Source organism: Sylvia atricapilla, chromosome 7 (genome assembly GCF_009819655.1).
Source record: "Sylvia atricapilla isolate bSylAtr1 chromosome 7, bSylAtr1.pri, whole genome shotgun sequence".
In the NCBI taxonomy this organism is placed as follows: Eukaryota; Metazoa; Chordata; class Aves; order Passeriformes; family Sylviidae; genus Sylvia; species Sylvia atricapilla.
The window spans coordinates 29330147-29349914 of NC_089146.1; the positions used below are offsets into that span (position 1 = coordinate 29330147).

At 43.6% G+C, this 19768-nt stretch overlaps 1 protein-coding gene across 1 annotated transcript in view; it reads right to left on the minus strand.

The window, feature by feature from the left end:
- The window catches only part of OSBPL11 (oxysterol binding protein like 11), a 39044-nt gene extending 30476 nt beyond the window's left edge, over positions 1–8568 (minus strand). The window contains exon 1 of the mRNA XM_066323099.1: positions 8281–8568. Within this exon, the coding sequence (XP_066179196.1) occupies positions 8281–8420 (140 nt within the window). The 5' untranslated portion in view covers positions 8421–8568. The remainder of the gene's footprint in view (positions 1–8280) is intronic.
- Between the last annotated feature and the right edge of the window lie 11200 nt (positions 8569–19768).

A 19768-nucleotide genomic window follows, 5' to 3' on the forward strand; every position in this document is an offset into this window, starting at 1 on the left:
CAAACCTGGATTGTTCAGTTATTCTTTGGTACAGTCCAACGTGGTTCAGCTTACTACACATTCCATCCCAAGGCATTCTGCTCTCCTTCTAGTCTAGTAGCTCTTATCCTACAGAAATATGCAGATATGCCCTTGCTGTTTTGAGATTTGAGTATTTGTGATTATGCATTTTTAAAAGATTATATTAACAATTATACATTGCCATTCTGGACTCTGCAACAATAAAACACTGAAATAGAAGCACACTGATCAGCTACCTCAGATGAGCTTCTTGCTTTATAATTATTTTTGAAACATTATTTGCAACATTTCAGGTTAAATACTGAGGATAATAATTATTATCACCTTTCAAGTAATTAAGAACACACTTAAATAGGCTATTGTCAATTGATGTTATCTAAATACTCATAAACACAAGCAAAAGCCTGTGTGGACCACCAGACTCAAGAAACAATGGCCAGCAGTTTAAAGTCTAGCTGGCAAACAATTAAAAGTGGTGCAATTCAGCAGCCCTGAATGACATCTTCTAACTTGGAAGCTTTGAGCAGGAGGATTAGAGATTTCCCAGAGGCCGACCTCAACACAGATTCTATAAATCTTGAACACAGAGAAACTAAGCAAAAATACCCTTACATTAAAATTGAGGCATAAGACACCAGGAAGATTTAAATTCTAAATAAGAAAGCACACACATTAACCACCTATGACTATGACCATATATAAAGAGAGCAGGACTACTTTCTTGTTTGGTGCTTTAAGGGAGCAGTGATTCCCAGATAAGAAATTATTCAAAATGGTGCCTTTTCATCAGGCAGTGAGTATGAGGTATTATTCATACTCTTAATAATGAGCTCCCTTGTGGTTTTCTTGTGCTTGCTATGGACATTTATGAAGGAGTTATGTACTGAACAGTAAGAGGACAAAAACATTATCATTCCATTTGGATACAGGGAACTGAGGCACAACGAATTTTCTGCCTCTCTGATTTTGAGACAGATGCATTCCAATTTTTATTTTATTCATACATTCAAATCATGGCTTCTGCTTATTTCAGCTGCAACTGTGACCCTGCAAAAGTTTTGCAAAATCAGAGCCAACTGCTCCAAAAACAGTCCTCCAAGAAAAAGAGGAACACAGTTAGTGATCACTAGGGAGAACCAGTTTGAATAATACATGACTATTACCACAAAGGAAGTCAGAGTCAGGGTCAGAAACCAGCTCCTTTATACAGAATCCTGCAGTTATGTCCAGCAGATCTCTTGCTTTCTGATACGTCTCCATGCAGTGACAGTAACCAACTTTCTCAGTGCATAACAGGCACAACTAATCTGACAATATCTAAACATTAATCAAGATTTCAAGGATTTCCAGCCTCATTGAAAACGCTAGAATTCACAACTGAAAGAAAAAAACCAAAACAAACCAAACCAACACACTTATCCACAGCAGAAAGTCCAAAGCAGGCTGCCAAATACAAGACTGACAGTTTAACACACACAAGGGAACAGCATTTCTCCTACCCAACTTCAGCCTGCCCTCCCCTCCCATTTCAGCATTAAATGAACAGAAGAGAAAATCTGAAAAGGTACAAGCTTTGAAAGCACCCTAAGAAAAAAGTTGTCTGGCAGCACTGCCAGCAGGCAGCGATCCCCTACAAGAATTCATCAGCACTGGCAGGTGATCAGAGGGCAAGTCAAGGCAAGGTCTGTAAGTAAACAGGGGTCACTGCACTTGTGCCTTCATTTTCACAGTATGATGAGTACAGCACAGGAACCTTCCCAGGATAACATAACAGCAGCAGCTGGTGCTTTCTGCTCCTGCATTAAGCAATGCGATTAGGTCAGGCACATGCAGTTTGTTTTTCATCTTCTCTCTGGGGAGAGAACGTGTGTGGCACAGCAGGATGTTGATGTTGTACTCCACTTAATTAACTCTCTGCTCCATAATTACATTAGAAAAGGTGAAGTTGAAAAATACTCTTTGCACTTAGTGAAGGATAGACATTTTTAACAGCCATTAACTACTGCAGAAATCTATTCCACGGACAGCACAAATTATTTGATATTTAGACACTGCCCAAAAATTGGTGCTTCTTCATTCACCTTAATTTGAACTCTAAGTGAACATCAGTACACTGGATGCCGGAAGCAACTCCCACGTGTGACACCCTGTCTGTCCAACACAGAGAGGCTCTGAGAACCAAGAGAGGGACAGCGCTGTTGATGGTCACTCACTGAGGAGCCACAAGGAGAAGGAAACCCAGACCTTGTCACCTGGCTCAGGAATTGGGCTCACACTCCCTACCACAACATCAGTCAACACGAAGCTCCTGTTTAAATTACCCAAACCTGTTTCCCCAACTGTATCCATTTACTACCCCTCACACCAAGATTTACTTCTCTTAATTTATGACACATCTGCTCCAACACCATTTTTCCAAGTTTAAATACATGTGTGAACATGAAGGGCTCACCTGCCCTTTGAGAAGTGCCTGGGGCTTTAGCAACTGTAAAATCAGTTTGGTAAAAGATGACTTTAATATTTTAATAACATAGAATGCATCCTGAGATGGATGTAACCGGCTGATCATTTTTAACATGAGCTTCTTGTCTATTCTAATGAGCAAATTATGTAAAGTGCAGAATTTCTAAATTAGTGTTAGGAGGATGATATACTCTTTAAGAAAAGAGTCAAATGAGGATAAAGAAATTCAGGCACCAGGTTTTTCAGCCAGTTTCCTCCAGCATATCAAACAAATGTGACAGCACTCCTAACCTGATTTTTAGTAATAAAAAGGAACACACAAAATTGCAGAAATAAATTCTGAATTTCACAGCAACCACTTGAGAAAATCATCTCTTCAGCACTCCAAATCACACCTCAAAAGACCAGTAACAAGTCAGAAAGTGAGCAGCATGGGCTTTCTGGAGGTCCCACAGTGCTGAGGTATCTCCACACATCAGCAGAAACAGAAGCAAGGAAGGTCAAGAGTCACTTTGACACAGGCTTGGCATCGGAGCCACCAGCCAAGCCAAAAGATGCCAGTAAATCATCTCCCTTGGGAGCTGGCACCTCAGTGTGACAGTGCCAGTAGGTTCTTACAACAGTGGGATACTGAGAAAGTGAGGTGACCTGCAAGAGCAGGGGAAAGTCAAAACAGCAGCAGCCCTTGCCAGAACTTCCGAAAGTGACACCACAGAATTACAGCCTCTCTCACCCTCTGCAGCTGTGCACAAAGAAGGGAGTTACAGTTATTGATTGCAGCAAATATACACAAGTTCCACTCAGAATCGCAAAGAATTTTATTTCAAGCAATGCAAAAAGAAAATCCAGAACAGGGAAGATGGGTAACAATAAAAAGGAAGCACTAGGGGTACCAGTGTTAGTGAGAACTGTCCTAGGATGACTCTAACATTTTCATGAAGGTTTGGGACATTTCTTCTACTTAACAAGTGACAGGTAGTTTTAAATTCTGGCCTGCTCTCAGGAGCCAGTTGATTAGGTCAGCTCACACCACCCTCCTGCAGCCTAAGCAAGGATTTGATGCCCAGACAAGAACAGAAGACTACTAAGAGAGAGGTTTGCAAATGTTGTTGAACATAAGCTGCCATCACCTCCTGTACCTGTTTCTACCAAGCTGGTTCCAGCTTTAAAGACCAAACAGATGAAATGTATCCTCTCAAAATCAATCACGTCTTGGAATGTGACCAGAAACACAAACTAGGAGCACTCAGTACATCTTGCAATCTTGGGACACCCCCAACACAGGGATCAGTGCTGTATCAGTTTCAAGACACTTCCCTTTACTACTGCTAATTGGATCATTTTTGCAAGATAGCACAACTGAAAATCAATTGCTTCCACACCCTAGCTCAGTTTCAGATTCTTTGCTTTTACATGTTTGAAGTGCAAAGCATTGTTAGTCATCCTCAACAGCAACTGGGATCAAACTTAGAAACTAGCATTGCCTTTAAAACACATTTCCTACTGGATGATTTTATGAAAAAGTGTTCATTATCATCTCAAAATGCAGAATTAAAATATATTCACTTGTTCCAGTTACCAGTTCTTCTGCTACATTGTCACATGCTGGCCTGCTCTAACACAGAAGACTGAATTGAGTGAGGTCAGTACTGTTTACTCACCTTTTTTAATATTTATGAAGATGCCTGCATAGTATCAACTGAAAAAGCTCTAGAACCCACAAAAGACTGGTAACCACTTCACTTGTTTAAAAATTGTTATCTATTTGCATTCAATGCCAAAAAACATTTAGTGTTACAATTTGGTAAAACTCTCTCTCTGCTCTTCCTCTCAGCCTCCTACTCCCACCCAAAGCCACATGGAGTAATTCTGCAAGAGAACCTGTCTAAACTTAATAAAATAATTAATGACAAGCAGAAGCCACTCAGCATGAGGAATCCTCTTACTGGCCATTGTCACACCTAGCAAGAAAAAAGTAAAAAAAAAAAAAAAAAAACTATCAGTCTAGGAAGTTTACCCCTTGAAGCTACTTCCATCCAAAAGGATTTCTATACTGACAACTGAGAATAACCCTGCAGCATTCAGGTAAACTCTCAGAAACAACTAACAAAACATAACTCATTTCCTTAAACAAAGAGCAAAAGACACAATCTGCAGCATTTTATAACTATACGTGGCTAAATCCACAGTGAACGGATACTAAAACCATTTGAGAAATAAGGAACAAAGGCAGATATCTACAAAAATACAAGCAGAAGTGAAAAAGCAAATAGGTTTTGAAATATAACTTGTAAGCTTCAAAATCAGCAATAATTTGGGAAACTCATGAACATTTGACCTGTATTTCTAATGGAAAGGGAAGAAATGCTGGGAATATTTTAATAGCAGAATCGATCTATGTATTTGAGAGCAGAATCACTAAGAACAACCTAAGAGGACAGCACATTAGCATGTCTCCAACTGGGAAAGACAATCTTGTTTCTGCAGTCAACCACAGTCCTCTGAACACTTCATTTTGTAGATAAATAAGAACCAGTGATTGCCACTCACTTCTCTCAAAATTATCTGAAAGCCCCTCAAGTCAGGCTGACAGGACTTGTTACACTTCCCTGGCACGTGTTCTGATCAGATCTCCATTCAGTTCATAGACAGAGATTCTGCTTTCAGGTTGTGAAATTTTTATGTTATTTGAATAACTACAAATCACGTGCCACAGAAGTACCAGCCCAACCTGTCTCCTTTCTCTCACTGCTTTGAAAGCACTCCTGTTCATTTAACCCAGAGCAAGGCAAAAACCAAATGAAGATGGTCATAAGGTAAGGCAGAATTGCTGAGTGCAAGTAATTCACTCTGTGGGTGAGGCTGTACTTACTTCACAGCTTGGTTACTGCTGAAAATAAAGAAAATATTATAAACTTAAACTACTTTTTCAAGTAATCTTTTTAAGAATCTGAAGTTATTCAGAAGTCTTACCTCCTGGTAATTATTTCTCTAAATTAAGACAGCGTTAAAGAATTTAATGTGCAGTGCAGCCTCTGATGCTCTTTATCTACTTCAATGGAAGGTAACACTCAGGCTGTTCCCGACCCCAATGAGGAAAATGAAGCCAATGGTTGGTCATTCTCAGACACACTCTGACCTGATCATATATACACAAGAAAACAAGATCATTTGCTGTCATATGGCTAGAAGAGCAGCCTCTAAAGAACTCTTTCCTTCTATTAAGTAAATTAAATAAATTAATAACTGAATAAATAAATAAATAATCTTCCCACTCTCAGAAGAAACCAATCCCTTACAAATTTCAGAAGAGGTACTGCTATACTGGCTGCCTAAACTCACCAATTCACAGGTACAAGCAGGAAGTTTGACAGGAGATTCAGCTGTATCTCCACATCATCTGAAGTGTCTGGCAGTCTCTGGCTGTCTCTTCTCCACTCTGATAAATATCTGATCTAACTCCATCACAGCTATTTAAAAATCTTCCTATTATTCCCCTACAGAAATATAAAGTCAGACTTCCTGCTTCACTTTTTATTTTCTACATACTCAAATTATGCCAAGGATGCGTGACCTTGCACCTCTTTTAAGAGATTCAGTTTTCATTATTTCAGGTTCCAGCAGTCCTGGAGGTTTATTTTTTATCCATAGCCTTAATTCTCCACTTGGAGCATTTGAGTATCCAGGAGCTGTTGTCCCACTGTCTGACAATTCTGCTATAGCTGTTTTGACCAGAAGCTTCACCAAACAGAGATGTAAACTTCTGCATCAGACCTGGTCTATTGACAGCAAGTACCTCAGGATCCTACTCCTGCCAAGCTGTGACATATTGCTCAGACTCACTGTTATGAAAGTTAAAGACCAAACTTTCAGCAAAATTTCCCAGAAAATCTGTTTCTAAACCCCATATGTTACACACTAATTTATCATTGGGGAGTTTGTCTTTTGTCAAATACATTTTAGCACAGAAGTAATTCACAAAGTGAAAACTAAGCTACAGCATCTTGTTCAGGAGGGCTTTCTAGGGAGACAGGGGGGAAAGGTGATATTTTCAGGGTAATTAGATATAGAAACAAATGTAGGAGTAAATAATTGATTCCAAACAGAGCAGAGATTAACAGTGAGGTATCTCAAGTGTCCACAGTAATAGAATTAATACACTAAATTTCTCCAAACGATCTAGAATGAAAAAAAAAATTGCACTAAAGTTTTAGATCAAATTAAACAAGGAAAAAGGACAGCTCTCACTTAGAGCTGTCAAGCCACCAAAATGGTTAACACTCGGGGTCAGTTCAATTTTTGTCACACAAGCCATGGCACTGAAAGAAGAAACGCAACAACTGAATGAATAATTTTAAAAAGTGGAATTTCACTGTACAGTGACCACCATCACAAACACAGTATAGCTAAAAAGACATCCAGGCAAATCAGGCATCTCATCCCTTCCACTGCCTCCAATTCCACATAAAAATATAAAATGTTTCCATTTTGATTGTGTAAACTAATTCCTGTGTTTCACAGCAAATGTAAGCGTGTGCTTGGTTATAACAGCCATTTTCATTAGAAAATTCAGTTCTCTTTGAATGCCGAGTTTAAAAAGCAACTGGAAACAGTGGTTAAAACAGCCAATAGCTACATCTGACAATTACCTTTCCTGACTTAACAGCCTGAAATATTCACCCTGAAATCACCACTTCTCTTTCCGGCACTAGTCACCAGAAAAGTAAAACACTCAGATGACCCAGATTCTCAGCGGCGGCCGCGCTGTTCACTCCCCATTAAAAGCACCCGGGCGCTCCGTGCCTGCACACCCCTGGGTGCTCCTGTCCCGGCTCATCCCCTGTCCCTCCGTCCGTCTGTAGCTCCGGCTCTGCGGTCTCCACACCCAGGCAACAACAAGCCAGTCCATCTGGGCTGGCAGATGACGGCTCTGGAGAGTCTCCATTTGAAGGAGAAGTGTGCAAACTTCACCGAACAGCAGCATTTTCAACAGCAACATGGCAGAAGTCCAGCCGAGGAGGAGAGACCCCGGGAGCAGGGATTCGGAAATCTCTCAAGTGATGCTGTAGAGCCCGCCACCAGCGTGTGAGTGGGAATGTGTTCAAAGCACGGCAGGGAAAAAAAAAAAAAAAAAAAAAAAAAAAGCATATGGAAACCCTCAAGTCTCCCGAACACACAGGCAAATAATTCAAACTAATGCCGGGTGCTCAGCTTCTCCGGCTTTCCGGCTTTCTCTGCTCCCTTCTGCTGACTTGCTGAACCTGAGTAATCACCGCGATTTATGCTAAGCACAGCCGTTCTTAAAACAAGTCAGATAAGATTGAAACTCCGTGCACAGTTTTGCTACCAGCAACGAACAGAAAGCATCAATTAAAAAAAAAAATAATGACTGCCAGTAAGTTCCTTAAAAAGAACTAAAACTCGGAACAAAGTTCGGCTCTTTTTTTTTTTTTTTTTTTTTTTTTTTTCCTGGAAGGGCTGGAAAGCGGTGAAGCGCCTCCAACAACTTTAAAACAGGTCTCCACGTTCTGTGCGAGGGGAAAAGAGGAGCTGAAAGGCAGGAGCACGGACAGGCACATCATCCCCCGGCCGCTTTGCGCTGATGGAGAAGGGGAGCCGCCCGCCCGCGGGCAGCACGGCGATGGTGGGCACAGGGACGGAGGGAGCCGCGTCCCCCGTGCCGCACCCCGCGGGTGCCGGGGGGGTTCCGGCGCTGCCGCAGCCCAGGAAGCCACGCCGCCCACCCGCGCTGGGGCAGCTCCGGGCCCGCCACCCCTCCCCGCGCCTCACGCCCACCTGTACTGCCAGCCCTTGTTGGCGCCGCGGGCGCCGCCGCTCCTGCTGCCGCCGCTCTGCCCCGCCGCCGCCGGCAGCGGCTCCGTCTTGCCCTCGCCCTCCGGCCCCTTCATGGCCGCCGCCGGGTCCGCGCCCTGCATGGCGCCGCGGCTCCCGTCCCTCAGCGGCGCCCCCGGCCCCGGCGCACGGAGCGAGCCCGCCCCATGCGGGCTGCGATGGCGGCGGCCGCCGGCACCCCCGCGCCCCGCTCGGCTGGGCCGGGCTGGCCGCGCTGGGCTGGCCGGGCTCCCGCACGGCCGCGCCGGGATGGGCGATCCCGCCCTCCCGCTCCCTCACCCGGCCCGGCCCCGCCGCCCCTTCCGGGTCAGCGCCGCCGCCATCTTTAGTGTGGGCAGCGCCCGCAGACCTTCGGGACCGCCCGAAACTCGCGTGTCACGTGGAAAAGGGAAGGCTTTCCTCAAAGCTTTTTCATTCCGATAGTTCGTTCGGCTGTCAGCGCTGGGGGAGGACTCGCTTTAACGGGTTACGGAATAACAATAAAATTGTGGCGGGTTAAGGGTCGAGGATTGCCGCTGATAGTATCTGACTGCAAAAACGTGCTCAAAGCAGTACGCGAATTCAAAGTAACATACTAACGAGCTCTAATCCCTGACAAAAGTTAGGTCGAGGCAATCGTTCAGCGCTCGCAGAGTACGGGTCTTACCCTACGGGCGTCCCTGAGGGGCAGAAGGCAGGTTCACCCACCGACTGATCCCAGAAGTTACAATGGAGTCTTCCCTAACTTCTCTCCATTTCTGAACTTATATACTTACATATTCTTACATTCCTATCTTACGTAATTTTCACACTATTTCTTCACATTCAGGTGGAGCTTGAGTGACTTAAGTCATAGACCTCACTGAGGGGTGCTCATACCTTCGGGTGGGCATCATGATGGCACCAGTGATAATCTTTGGATGGAGATGTTTCAGTCCAAGGAGGGTGATTATGCCACGGATGCTGATTCAGCAGTGGGATATCTTCCTTTATCTCCCTTGGTTCTCAGCTGCTGTGTGGATTAGCAGCTACAAAGTACCACCAAGTTCCCTCCTCTGCAAGGGTTTTGACTTTACCTGGCCAGTGTCTCCACTCTCCTCCACTCTCGGTTTAGATCTCCTTGGATTGTGTGTGGGAGGTCAGGGATGCTCACCACATTCCATCCAGGGAGCAGCAATCATATTTTCCACTATAATTTCCATACAGTTATCTTCTTACCTCCAGTCATCTTCCCTTGTAAGAGCTACAGGAATTCTCCACGCAAAACATGAACGGGCTGACAGGAGTGAGGGATCCAAGCTGTGCCATACACAAGAAGGGATGTGACAGCTGGGATCTGCTTGAGACCCACAGAGCAGGGTCAAACCCAGCCCTTCATGCACTGAGCAATGCCATGACATGGCCTTGAGAGGAAACACATTTTCTTCCTCTAATTTTTCTTTAATTGAATGCCAGCCTATCTAACTGGGAGAGATTTGTCTAGCTATGTGAAATCTTTCAGGCCAGGCAAGGCTTTTGGCCAGCTACAGCTTCACTGACTACAGCTGCATTATTTCTTAAAATCGGGCAGAGGATCTGCATTCTCACTTTAATCAATCTGCACACGAAGAAGAGGAAGGCAGAACCAGACATGACTGTGGTTAGTGAGGCCAATCCTCCTCTCATCTAAACTCCCTCCTCCGCGCTCCAGCTCTTATTATACACTTATAATAGTATTAACAGCCATGTTGCAAAAAATGCAAAAAATTCACTATGTGAGTATCATACAAGAAGCAAAAATTTAAAGGAGAACATATTTCAAACAAGTAGTTTATTTACTTATAGCACCTCTCTGCTACCAGCCTTTTACCTCATGAAAGCTGCCCTGGCCTTCCTACCTCCTACCCGCATATTTCAATTTTCCCAGTGACATTCAAAATGCCTTTGCCTTTGGCCAGCAAAGGGTGACAGCACATCATGAACATTGTGTCTTTAAAATGTATTTATAAACTTTAATCTGGTTCTAAATTACCACATATCCCTCCCTCCCTGCCAAGCACACACAGTCTCCTCCAGCAGACCAGTGTGGACTGCCTGTTGCATTTGTGCCTAGAATCTCTCTTGAGGGACAGGAGATACTACCAGTGCACAGACATAAAATTCACTACTTCTACCTTTTTAGGAACATGTTTGTCACTGCAGGGAAAAAAAAAAAAGTTTCTTTCCCTGGATTTTTTTTTCCTGGGAACCTACAGGTGAGCAGACCAGCAGAGTAACACTGCCTATCAAAGAAAATTTTGGCCAAAACTGCACTCCTCTTACCCTCCAAACACATCACTTCCTGCTCTGCCAATGCCTAGAAAATTTAGTTGAAAATACATAACTGCAGGGTATCATAATGTACGTCAATAACCCTGAAATTTTCATGGGAAAATCTGAAGCAAAAGCAACTCAGGCAAAAGTTCCACTTGTGTGTTTTATTTCCCCCCTGCTCAAGGACAACCAGTCCCAGCAGAGACACAGCTTCATGTATGCCTGACCTATGCAATCATCACACGTGGTCAGAATGATGTTCCTCCACACAGAACATTTCCAACACCAGACAGGCCAGCAATCCTTAGTGTATATTTCTGCAGCCCCCCAGGATTTGGTCCCTGAGCAGGGTAAATTCAGGTTTTCTTCCCCTATGCATTTGCTTTTGTATCTTAAAAAAGGTGCTGCATGTGCAGTACCAGAGGCTCTCGTAAGATGGCATTGATAAAATACTGAATAGCACAGAAAGGCTGACAGCTAAACCACGTTTGCTAAGAGCTTGCACAGTTTGAGCTGCTTTTTCTCTTTAGTTTAGGATGTTACTAATTATAACTTGTGCTCAGTTCACTGCTCTCAGTCTCCTTCCCCAGATACAATTTAGTGTCTCAGAATGACCTGGATCCTACCCTGCTGAGTCCTGGGGCTCCACAGCTGTGCCCTGCCTGCAGCTAGCCCGAGCCTCACCACTGCCTGGGGATTCCTGGGTCTGGAGGAGGAGATGAGGAAGAGCTGCAGATCTGGAGGAGGAACACGTGAATAGGATAACAAATGTTTATTGACATTTGTCTAATCGAATCCTTGGAGGCCCAAATATGATTACTAGCTGAAGCAGGTTGTATTTTTTCATAGCTCAAGCAAATTTCCCACAACTTACCTTTCTGTTAGTTTCAGGAAACTGCCCAGGATCTGATCAACACTAAAACAACTGTTGTTTATTTCTTTCAAAGTTTATGGTCTGGCTATGTATAGAATCATAGAATGGTCTGGACTAGAAGCAACCTTAAAGATATCTTATTCCACCCCACTGCCATTGGCAGGGACACTTTCCATTAGATCAGGTTGCTCAGAGCTCCATCCAACCTGGCCTTGGACACTTTCAGGGATGGGGCATACACAGCTTCTCTGGGCAACCTGTGCCAGTGCCTCACTACTCTCTCAGTCAAGAATTTCTTCTAATATCTAATCTAAACCTATTCTCTTTCAGTTTAAATCCACTTAACATGCTTAGCATTTCTTCAGATGAGTATTGTGTCTTCAGAGCAGCAAGGTTCAAAGAGTAAAAACTCTGAATTTCAGCATAGTTTTCATCATCTGCATGCTTAAAATAAAAGTGCAAAAGAATTTTTTTTAATATGTATTTAATTATACAAGTTTTTTTATCACTGTCTTGTTGGTGTAATTCAAGATCTGTTTTTTCCTGGCTTAGTATCTTAGGATGAGACCAAGTTTAACAGTCTTAAATCTGCATCTGCCTCTGGTAGCTGGCCCTCAGAAGACAAAACTATTACTGCTCCTGTCTGCTAAGGGAACTACATCCTCTACAGGCATACGAGGGAATGGCATCAGTCTGGGGAAAGGAAAGGTAGAAGTGCAGCCTGCCTTTACTGCACGAGAAGTGCAACTTTTCATAATCATTGCTGAACTGGGGGAGCTGCCAGGCGATGAGAAAATAAAAACAAAGTAATGTCACTGATGGAGCTTCATATCTGCACTTTTCAATCCTACAATTGTTCTTGAGGTTAAATTCTTTCTCAAGACAACTGATACTGTATTAATAGCCTGGGAAACAATGTTTCTGGTCTCTTCTGGATAATAAACACGAAAGAACTTCCTATTCTTACTAAGTATAAACGATACCTACCTATTAAAACTGTAGATTCCGTGACACAAGAACAAGAAAGGAAATTTGGTTAAAATAAACAGCCTTTCTCCTTCAACACATTGAATACATGGGTAGTATTCTCCTGACTGTAGGTGAAAATGGCCAGCAAGGTCAGGTAAATGTAACACAAACTATTTCACCCACCAGAGTACTTCACACTGTGAATATATTTTGACAGAATATCTTAATTATGGAGTTTTAGAGGCATGACTGAGTCCCTGGGTCTCTGGTTTTACTGTTTAACATGTATGAAGCACTGGTTCCTGCTTTTAACAGTTATTCATCAGATCTTCTGTAGTCTTAAGGAGTCATAATCTTTTTTCAATCACTGTCAGTCATTCCCTAATTTCCTTGCTCTTCTCTCCGTACCTATGTGTCATATCCTGCTGTAATTCAGGTCCAGCTGAAAGCAACACATTTACACGTGACAGCAGCTTACAAAGTTTCCATCCCTGTCCACAACCCACTCACGTTCTTCACACTCACATTTGGCTCCATTTTGAGCAGCACACAGTGTGACTTTGCACTGAGTCATGCTCTGGAGTCCAGCATTACCTCAACCCTACACAATCCTGACGTGGAAATGGAAACTGGGACAGCACCAAAAGTTCGGACTGGCTGGAAGCTGGGGGTGTAATCCCAGTAGCTTCCCCTCTGAGTGACGCCCTCTAAGACAAGGACTGTACCCTGAGAACTCAGTGAAGAACAGGACTGAAGGACTTTCCTTCTGCCTCCAGAGAGGCTTCTTTGGAGTTGCCGCCTTTAATGCCTCTGTATGCAGAGCCTCCTGCCATGGAGCTGCAAAAGTATCAGAAGCAATGCTGCTCTGCAGCCACCACACAAGAGCAAAGCCACGCCACCCCATCCTGCTTCACACCAGCAAACTGCAATCAGCAAGCTCACGTTGCCTTTTATCTCTTAGACCCCAACAGCTGCTGGTTCTGCCCACCACTCAGCCCCACCACCTGGAACCCTCAAAGCACTCGCACTGTCCTGGAGGACTTCCAAAACCCCAGTCTAAAGCTTGTCCTAGAGATGCAGCTCAGCAGCAGAGTTTGAGACATTTCCACAGCCCCACCATTGATGACCCCCATGTTTCAATCCCTTTTCCTGCCCTTGCATCACTTCTCAGCATGCATGGCTTTAATCTGGCCGTGTGATAGAGCTGCTGCTGACAGCTGGATGTAAGTCCAGGGTCTTTTCCAAGTGCCAACCCTCTGCTTGCTCAAGCCACACAGGGATGCCTCCCTACCCTTTTCTCTCCAACTTGTGAGCAGGAATGGTGCTTGGGGTATTGCCTCACAGGCCACTGTGGCAGAGTGCAGGCTATTCTACCACAAAGGGCAGCAGCTGGGCCCTGTCATTTGTCTGGTCTTTCTGCACCATGGGAGGATTTGTGTTCTGCCTTGCCTCAGCAGCCCCTGGGTGACTCCTTTCCCTGAGCTCAAGGAGATCTTTTCTGCCACACCACTCACCCCAACAGAGCAGGAGCTTCCTCCAGATATTCTCCTACTCAAGCTCTTTTTTGTGGGGGATTCTGGAATTCAAAAATATGCATTTGTCTGCTTAGGGCCTGGCTTCTTCAAGAAATGTAGCCACATGTGAGTCCATCACAGAGGAGTCAGCCCTGCAGCACTGTGGGACCACCCAAGAGGTTCTGTGCAGGGGAGAGAGTTTGCAGGCTCTGAATGAGCCAGGCTGGGTCACCTTCCATGGACTTGCTGCTGGAGAGAAGTCCAAGGAATGCACATGCCCTTATCATCCTCCTGGGTCCAGGTGTGCTCAGCAGCTGCAGGAGGGCACACGCTGTGGTCCTGGTTAAAGGGCTTCCCAGTTTTTCATCCATCTCATGGCCATCTCCAACCTTTCCCTAGAGACTTTTTCTGCCCCACACTGTTCCACAGCATGGCACTGCTGCCTTCAGTTGTTCTGCAGCTCTCTGTTAGGGCTCCTTTCCTCTGTGACTCTCTATATGCTGAAAAACAACTGTGTTTTTAATTATGTGTCATCTAACCTTAAGAGCTGCTGAGTAAGTTCAGCTCTTCAGCCCTTTCTCCCAGATGCTTTTCTGTGCCATGCTTTACTCCTACACACTTTTCCTGCACGGTTTCTATGGCAACATGTGTAGCTCTCCATCTGCTGCAGATCTCCATTATCATGTTTAGATGCTTGTTATCCCAGTCTCAAGTGCCATTTCCAGGTGTATTATGTTAACAAGTTCAGTTTGGAAGCCAAGCCAAAGCACTTGGTAATTTTTGTAGGCAAACCTACATAGTCAATAATTTGACTGCTGTGTTTCCATTTAAGCTCTGTTTGAGAGATACTGATGCTGAGGTGTTCCTACCTGCACACTCTAGGTAATTCAGATTTACTTCTTAATTTCCAAGTTATATCCTTCCTTTTTGTTGCAGCCTGTGCTGTGTACAGAGTGGATGTATTTGGATTCTGGAAAGTATTTTTTGGTCTGTTGCTTGGGGTTTGATATCTATTTTATGGAAAATTAGGTTACCAATGCTATTTTTTCTTTGTCAAATGCATTTTTCAGTTCTGCTATAGTAGCATTTCTTGTCCTGAAAACTTTTCTGTTGGATTACAGAAAGTCCTGAAGAGTACAGATGGTTTACAATTGGCCTCTCAGTCTGTTCTGCTTGAATTCCTTAAATTGCTTGGAATTATGTAGATTTCTATAAGGCTAAAATCCAGTCTCATTTTCTGCTAAGTACCTTGTTGGAGAACTAACTTAAATGTGAAAAAAAAAAAATGTTTTTTCCTAAATAATCTGATCAGAACCTGCAGAAAATTTAACTAAATTAAATGAGTGGTGTCAAAGCTTTGCTGTTGATTCGTTTTCTAGATCCCATGAGTGAGTAAAAATAGGCTGCATGAAGACCATGTGGAAGCTGTAAAACTGTAAGCAATTCAGGCTGTCAGCTTTCAGGGATGCAAACTGACATTATTTATTTGTACCTAATATCCTGTAAGAGTCTTTTTGAGATATTATATGCTGCCTTGATATAAATGGCTATTATTTACTAACTGTAATTAAAAGTAATTAGTCACAATAATTTATTGGTTATATATGCATTTAAAACCATGCAAATCCTCTGTTTAGGATGTAATTCAGGGAGAGCTTATGTGCAAAAATTTTCCAGAGGAAAATGAAGAGGCTCACGATACCCAAGTAATTCCTATGCTGATGCAGCCCATCAGGCTGTAAGGTGAAGGTTAGGCACTGCACTTGCATTTTGGTAGAGCTGAAGTGGTAGGTTGTTCATGGTCTGCAGTCCTCAACCAGGGGAAGGTTTCTCTCCTCTTGTGACACTTGAGAACACTCTCAACAGGTGGGCTCCTCTCACATACAAATGCTGACACTGGGAACCCTTGTTCTAAATTCCAGACCTACCCCAAAATTAACTCTACCTATAAATTCACAGGTGAGAAAACTGAATGTGTGAGTCCTGCTGACATCAGCCCATAAGGCTTGGAAAAATATAAAGACATAGCTTAATTTTCAGCTCCTCTTTCCCTAAACTCCAAAGCGTGCATTCCTTAAGATGCTGAGGAGCAATGCTATCTGATCACCCCAGGGAGTGCAAAATTCATATTCTGCTTTGCTTTCAAGTAGTCACAAGATGGAAGAGGTCCTTGAATCTCTCCAAAGAGAGCAGACAAAATAAGGCTGAATATTACCAGTAGCTCCAGATGCCTGCATAGGATGTGAACTATGAGGCAGACAGTGCAGGACATCTCAGGAATATGCAGAAAGTCTAGTGAAAAAAAAGGAGAAGGGAGTCATATGCAGAGAGAACTGTCATTCAAACATCCAAAATTAAAGATACAACTCCAAGTCAGAGCAAACCAGACCTGCACAGGGAAGGAAAACAAGGACATAAAGGCTTTACTGCATGATTGCAAAGGAAATGAAGGAAAGCAACTGACCACAATAGCAGCAGGGCAGATATCTAAAAGCTAAAGGAAGATATTGCTTCAGAGTCCATAAGGAAAAAAATGTAACCAACCCCAGAGAGCAGAGGCAGCACACTCAAGAGGCTAAAGGGCACGGATATGGAAATTATTGTGTAACACAGCCACAAAACTTGAGAGCTCTTTCCCCTTTACTTCTGAATACTGAATAATCTCTCTCAATGACATGACATTATCAGGCTTTTTAGAGCGAATGTTAGCCATGAGTAGCAAAAGACATGAATGGAAGGAGTGTGGATTAGGCACATTATATGTAGACCAGCTCAATGTCTTTCTTTGATACAAAGAACAAAGGAACAATAATAGAACAAAGGAAACATAATAAATCTTATCAACCTGAACTTCAGTAAAGCATTTGATTTGGCATTACCTAATTACCTGTTAAACTCAAGAAGGTGAAGTTTAACGTGAACACTATAAAATGATGAAGGCACAGAATTGGAAGTGAAAACTGCTAATGGAACTGAGAGCAAAATTACAGAACTGGAGTAGTCAGTAAGTCTAAGTAATTTCATTAGCTAATTTGATGCAAAAAATTATGAGTGAGGTAATGAAATTTGCTAATAACAAATCTAGGAGATATTTTCAATAGAGAGGAAATCCTAAAGGAAGAATTATATAATTATCATGCCCTAATAACAGACATGGGAAGAAATGTAACAGCATATAATGTAGGGACATGTACTGAGAGATTCGTAACATTTCTGCTGTAAATTATGATTTATCCACTATGAACAATAGAAGAGGAAGGATCACATATGGTGTAGTTATTCGAAAGACAAATGGAGTCTTACATGGAGCAAGCCCTGTATTTTCAGGATCAATACACTGGGTAAAATTCAGCTGAAGTTTTTGGGCATCATTCAGGTTATCAGTGTTCAGCAAGGCTGAATTCATCCTGGAACGGGTACAAAGAAGTGACATCCAGATAATCAGAGGAATAGCTAAGACAGCATGTCTTGCTGAGCTTGGCAAAATGAATGGTGAAATGGGATCTGATTCCTCTCTGTAAATACATTTGAGGTTTTAGTCAGGCAGAGAGGGCGAATAAGCACCAGAGGAGAAGAATCATTTACATTTACAGACAGCATTCATGCTAGAGCAGATGGGCATAAGTTGGATATGAAAAAGGAAGAAGGGCTCTCACTGTGAGAGAAGTAATGGTCTCAAATAGCTTTTCAGTAGGAAAAGAGGGGGCAAAACCTCTAACCACTCTTAAGAGGGATACTGAGTTTGGCATTTCTCAGTCACTTTTTTTGCGATGTTCAAAGACTGCACTGCCACCATAGGAAGAGCCATACCTGGTTTAGCAAAATCCCTTGTCACTGCCCTGGTTTTGCTGCACTGATGGTGAGGATTTTCTGTTTGCAGGGGAAAACTGTTCAGCTGTTACCTCTGGGTCGTGTGCATTAGGTGTGGCAGATCAGGTGAGATTGATCGGGGTGGCCTTGAGAGAGTTGTCTTTAGCCTCCCTTTATGGTGACTGAGCTTTTATGACTGTTATGCCCCAATGACTCACACATCAGAGCTAGCACTCCTGGGCTTATGTGAAAAACAAACATGGAGCTTCCATGGGAAAGAGCAGATCCTTCCCATTGCCTGATAAAACAACAGTCGTCAGCACCCGCCAGTGTGTGCTCTGTGGCTCCGGGGCTCTGGAATCTAACAAAGGACCCATTTCTCGGGGCCTCACACAGCACTGCCACTGAGATAACCTTGACATCTGAACCTGGCATCTAAAACTGCCTGCAGATCATCTGAAACCATCCTTGGGGAGTGAATGCTTCCCTATCCATCTCTATGGAGCAGTAAGCATACAAATCCAGAGGAGAGTTCAGCAGCAGCACAAGTTATCTACTTCCACAGCCAAATAGTGTCACAGATGGATAAACTAATGTGTGCACTCAGTCCCAGGCTGCATCCCCTGCTCTTCACAAGTGCTGCTGTATCCATCTGCCTGCTCGTCCCATGCCAGTTTATTTGCACCCACCAAATGGTCACTGTAGTCACAATGTGGAGGCCACATAAATCAGTCTAGAGGCCACCAAACTGTGACAGTTTTCTTTTGTAATTAAAAGCTTCCACAGTGATTTAGAAAAAAACGCTACACAGTTTGCAATACTTATGTATTACATAGAGCAGGGATGTATTTTGTGGCATGCACTAGTTGCAGAAGTTTGTGCTTCGGTGAGTATGTCCCCTCCTTGGGGCCTGGGGACTCACCAGGACAGAAGAGCTTGCAACAAGCAGAGGAACAGGGCAAGAAGGATGATGGCTACTCTTCACCTCCACTTCAGATCTTCTTCTCAAGTGGAAGGTGAGTTAAAGGGACTGAAGGGACGCAGAGGAAGAAGCAAATCATGGTGAACAAGCAGGATGCTGCAAATATACCTGGAACCAGAGAAAGGCTCTTGTGCCTTGGCTGTGCTCCAACTTTGTTTTGCAGGTAATGCATCTTCTTGCAGAATCCCCATCAGGCTTCATATGTGCTCAGGGTCCCAGCTACACTTTCCTTTTCATCAGCCTATTCTGGTTATTTTCTCAATATATTATTTTGCAGGATTTTTCCCTAGTCTTTTTGTTAAGTCCACAAACAGTCATCACTATCTGGATGCACCAGATAATTGCGCCAATGGAGCAGACAGCAGGCGAGATGAACATATGTGTACCTCCAGAAACACCCACAGGCTCCTCCAGGGCTGGCAGCCAGCCTCCCTCTATGAATCACAGGGTCAGGTGTCCACATCTCACAGAGCCAGGAACACACTGAGCCAAACTCTGGGGTGAGGGCAGCAGATGTGGTCACTGCTGAGCCCACAACCCCCGGCAGAGATGGGAGCCCGGACACGGCAGCATGAGGGAAAACAGGAGTGCAAGAGCAGGAAAAGTGGCATATGCAGTCCTTTGGCTCTGGGAGAAGGATGCTTTGAAGAAGTGACAGAATGTACTAGAGGGCTGAGAGATAAAATATGGTCATTTGTAGGGCGTTATGCATGATTAAGTAATGTAGGAGAAAAGGTCCAATGCTCCTTTTTGTTCTTCCTTGCAGACAACTTATATTTGATGTCCCACATTAAGAGCTGTCATGTAGTTCAGGGTTTATCAGCTGAATTTGGCTCTGCTGATGCACTCATAGCCTTTTCTTGGTGTGTTCCTAATGTGACTGAAGGATTTAAATCAATACTCTTGGTGGGGCAGGGCAGGTGGCACCTTGAGATGTCTCTCACTGTCCCGAAGAGCCCAACCTGTGTCCCTCTGCCACAGCCTCTGCCACGTTATCCACCCTGCCGAAAC